The sequence below is a fragment of the Athene cunicularia genome (genome assembly GCF_003259725.1).
Source record: "Athene cunicularia isolate RWA chromosome 1 unlocalized genomic scaffold, athCun1 chr1_part2, whole genome shotgun sequence".
NCBI lineage: Eukaryota > Metazoa > Chordata > Aves > Strigiformes > Strigidae > Athene > Athene cunicularia.
This window is the reverse complement of record NW_020799092.1, coordinates 21,397,216-21,400,607: the sequence shown is the minus strand read 5'-3', so window position 1 is coordinate 21,400,607 and position 3,392 is coordinate 21,397,216. Positions and strand designations below refer to the sequence as shown.

At 51.7% G+C, this 3,392-nt stretch overlaps 1 protein-coding gene across 1 annotated transcript in view; it reads left to right on the top strand.

The window, feature by feature from the left end:
* The first annotated feature begins 1,147 nt into the window (after positions 1-1,147).
* The window catches only part of LOC113488720 (C-type lectin domain family 6 member A-like), a 6,600-nt gene continuing 4,355 nt past the window's right edge, over positions 1,148-3,392 (top strand). Inside the window, exons 1-2 of the mRNA XM_026864023.1 lie at positions 1,148-1,276; positions 2,220-2,315. Of these exons, the coding sequence (XP_026719824.1) occupies positions 1,240-1,276; positions 2,220-2,315 (133 nt within the window). The 5' untranslated portion in view covers positions 1,148-1,239. The remainder of the gene's footprint in view (positions 1,277-2,219; positions 2,316-3,392) is intronic.

Sequence of the window (3,392 nt, the reverse complement as noted above, 5' to 3'; positions counted from 1 at the left end):
GATGCATCTGTGGTGCTATTCAGTTCTGTTCGACAGCATGACGGCTGGGAACTTTTATAAATGTCATTTGAGAATCTCTCACTGCACTGTGAATCCAGTAGCTAGTGCCTCCTAGTAGCTCATACCTTCTATGACAATAACAGCAAGCACGGGTAGGGACCGTCCTTCCCATTGCACAGAGCTGTTGGAAGGTTTAATCCTGCCTGCAGCCTGTTGTGCACAAAAGCCCATACTCAGAGGGTCTTTTCTACATACAATTTAGGCTTGTCCTCATTTGTAACCCGTTTTGTTCCCTGCTCTTCTAAGACTTCTACTGATATGCTCGTGCTTTGCATTAGCTACCCCATTTCTTCCTCAGTGCATCCACGCATGCCTCGTCACAGGGAGAAACTAGCTGATGGAACACGGAAGAGCAAAGCCTGCGTACCCACCCCAGTCCATTCAGAGTGCAACGAGATCCAGTTGGGATTCGTTATCCTTAGGGGTATCTTTAGGGACACTTTATCCTGTGGGGTTTTCAGTCAAGTTGTTTTGAAGAGTGCCTGAACCACCACGTATGGCTGTGCCTTTTGTAGTCGTGTCCAAGTGAAACCTCATGACCTGTAATGCGCAGGGATTCTGGCACCAACCAGTGATCCCTTCTGGCCTCCAGTCCCATGATGACAGGTCATATGCAATCCCTCCACTCCAAGCTGCATTCTCTTTTCCTGAGCAAGGAGTTACAAAGAGCGTTGGCAAATTCTTTATTGACTCTGGGGTACTGGGCTCTGGCTTCACATGATCCCAGACTGACTCACCGAGATGCTTTCCTGCCACTTTTTGACTCCCATTTGCAGGACGCTGTGAGTGGGTTTAGCCCCATGCTTGCAAACAGCAAGGCATTTTCCCACACATACGCACTCACTAGGAAAGAACAAATGGCAATAAAGTCCAGTATATGTCCTATGAAACTGCTTAACTCTGTGCGAAAGGAGGATGTAATACCTAGAAGTATTTTTCTCTGCATCTGTTTTTGTTTGCCTATGTGTATTTCCATGATGCAAGAATCCTCTTGTGAAATGTACTATCAGAGAAATGATGTGCTGTGGGGAACACCCAGGACACGGCTTTTTCTGCAGGCTGGGTTAGAGACCCTGAAGGCTCCTCACCAGTGCGGGAGCTGCCCAAGTGCAGTGTCCTGTGCGGGAGGAAGACACTGGTAATGTGGACTCTTGGAGAAGAGGGAGACCAGAAGAGATAATGAATCGCCAAGGGAGTGTCAGTCCCGGAACTGCAGGTAACCCCAAAGCCTTCCTTTCTGTCCTCCTGCAGAAGGAGGAGGAGCTGGGGTGCAATACAGAGCTGGGATAGACAATGGGCATGGTACGGTGGCTGGCCTCACACCAGGAGAAGGGGCTTGGGACAAGAGCAAAGCAACAGACGAGGGAACTGGGGAGTGCCTGGACTGGGAGAAGGACCTTTTTCCCACAGCCGCGGCAGTGAAAGTCCAGGCAGACTATGGTCTGCTGGCCCCTTCAGTGTGTTCATTCTGTTAAGTGATGGGACAAAAGCGTGCTATCCCACTATCATTCTCCAGGTGAAACTATCTGCATCAAGCTCAGCACAAGTCCCTGCTCCCATCTCCGGTGACTCTAAGGAGAAGGGAGATCCCCCAAGAGCTCCAAAGTGCCCGTTCTCCCTGTGGAAACAATCGCTTCTGTGTGTCTGCCTCTGCAAACACTGAGCTGGACCGTCACTCCTTTGAGTGGCTACATGCTATTGCATAAAAGGGCTTGGGGAAGAGAGGCAAAATAAAGGGAGCTAAGAGAAAGAAGCTCTAAGGAGAGTGAAGAGGAGGGAGATAAGGACAGAATGTTCAGTGAAAGACAGGGGTAACAGGGGCAACAAGGAAACTGTGCTGAGGAGAAAGGAGGCGAGATGGGACAAAGAAAGGAGGAGTGCAGTTTGGGAAGAGTAGAGGCAGGGCTTGTGATTGATCAGAAGTGAAACCCAAGAGCAGCTTCAGGGCAACCCCTGTGTTGCCCTACTCTGTGGGTCTGACCCACTGCTAATGACGGGCGGCAGGACCTGGTTACAGCAGGACCTGGTTACAGCATCTGTGGGTCTGCCCAGTCCTTGGAACAAGGGCCCCAGCAGGTGGTTGGGGTACGGAGCCACCAGGGTCATCCTGCCCCTGACTCTGGCTTGAGGGATTCCCACTCTTGCCTTGTGTTTTTCAGCCCCAGCAGAAGAGAGAAGCTGCTCCCGGATGAAGCCCTGGATCTTCCTAGTTTCTGCCCTTGCCATCAAAACTGCCCTTGTCACCATCTACCTTGGTGGGTTTCAGGGTCTCTTAATTCCAATGGGGTGAGGGGATTGACTTGACTGCCTTTGGTCAGATGGAAGCATGGTGTCGATGCTATTCTATCTGACAGCAGGCAAATGCCTTTTGCCAAATGAGCCTTTTCTGCTTCCCCTCTCCCGCCTCTGCCCTCTTAGTCAGGGAGTAGGGTCCCTTCCACAGTTCAGGTTTGTTCCCTGCAGCGCCTTCCCACTGCTCCTCTCGCGTTCCCACCTGCCTGAGTAAAGCCCGTCCTGGATAAAACCAGTCAGTCTCTCCCCTCCCACCAAGAGCTGAGAAGTCTCTTCAGTGTCAGAGGGCGTCTGAGGAGGTTCCCCACAGGCTGGCTCTTGGATGCTGGTTCTCCTGCTCTGGGCTCTCAGAGCTCCCTGTGCAATGTTGCAGGCAAGGAGCCGGTGTGATGTCCTTGGACATACTGCTGCCAGGCTGCCCATATTTTAGCAGGGTGGGGGTGAATCCATCAAAATGCTGCCCTGGAATAACCTATTGCTCTGTGATGACTCTTGTGAGCTTCTTGTATCTGCCTTGTGTGAGGCCTCGATACTCAAAGGTTCTACCCCTTTCTGTTAAGGGTAAAAGTGCTGCTCTAAAGCTGCAATGCCCGGGAAGAGCAAGAGAGGGTGTAGCTGTGGAGTTTTTTAATCTGTTGTGTGACTTTCTGGCTATAAGGCTGATCTCTGGGAAAACCTGGCTAGTGTAAGGAAGGGGCTGTGGTGGCGGCAAGGCTGTCAGAGCAGCTTACTGCACATGTCTGTCAGTCTGCATCAGCTGAGAGCTAAACACTTGGACAACACTTCCCTGACGGAAGCGTTCCCAGAGGAGCGTGAGCCATCCTGCTTTCTCGGGAAGGGTAAGGCAGAAACTGTGTCTCTCGCCAAGCAGAAGTTGCGTGGACATGGCAGAAGAGAGAGAGAAAGGGAAAGGCACTTCGGGCAGGGGCCTCGTGACAGGAGCCTGTCAGGCTGTTGACAGCTTTACTTGTGGAGCATGGAGGAGAGCGTTTACCTCTGTCCAGATTACGAGTGTGGTTCAGACTCCTCCCCTAGCACCT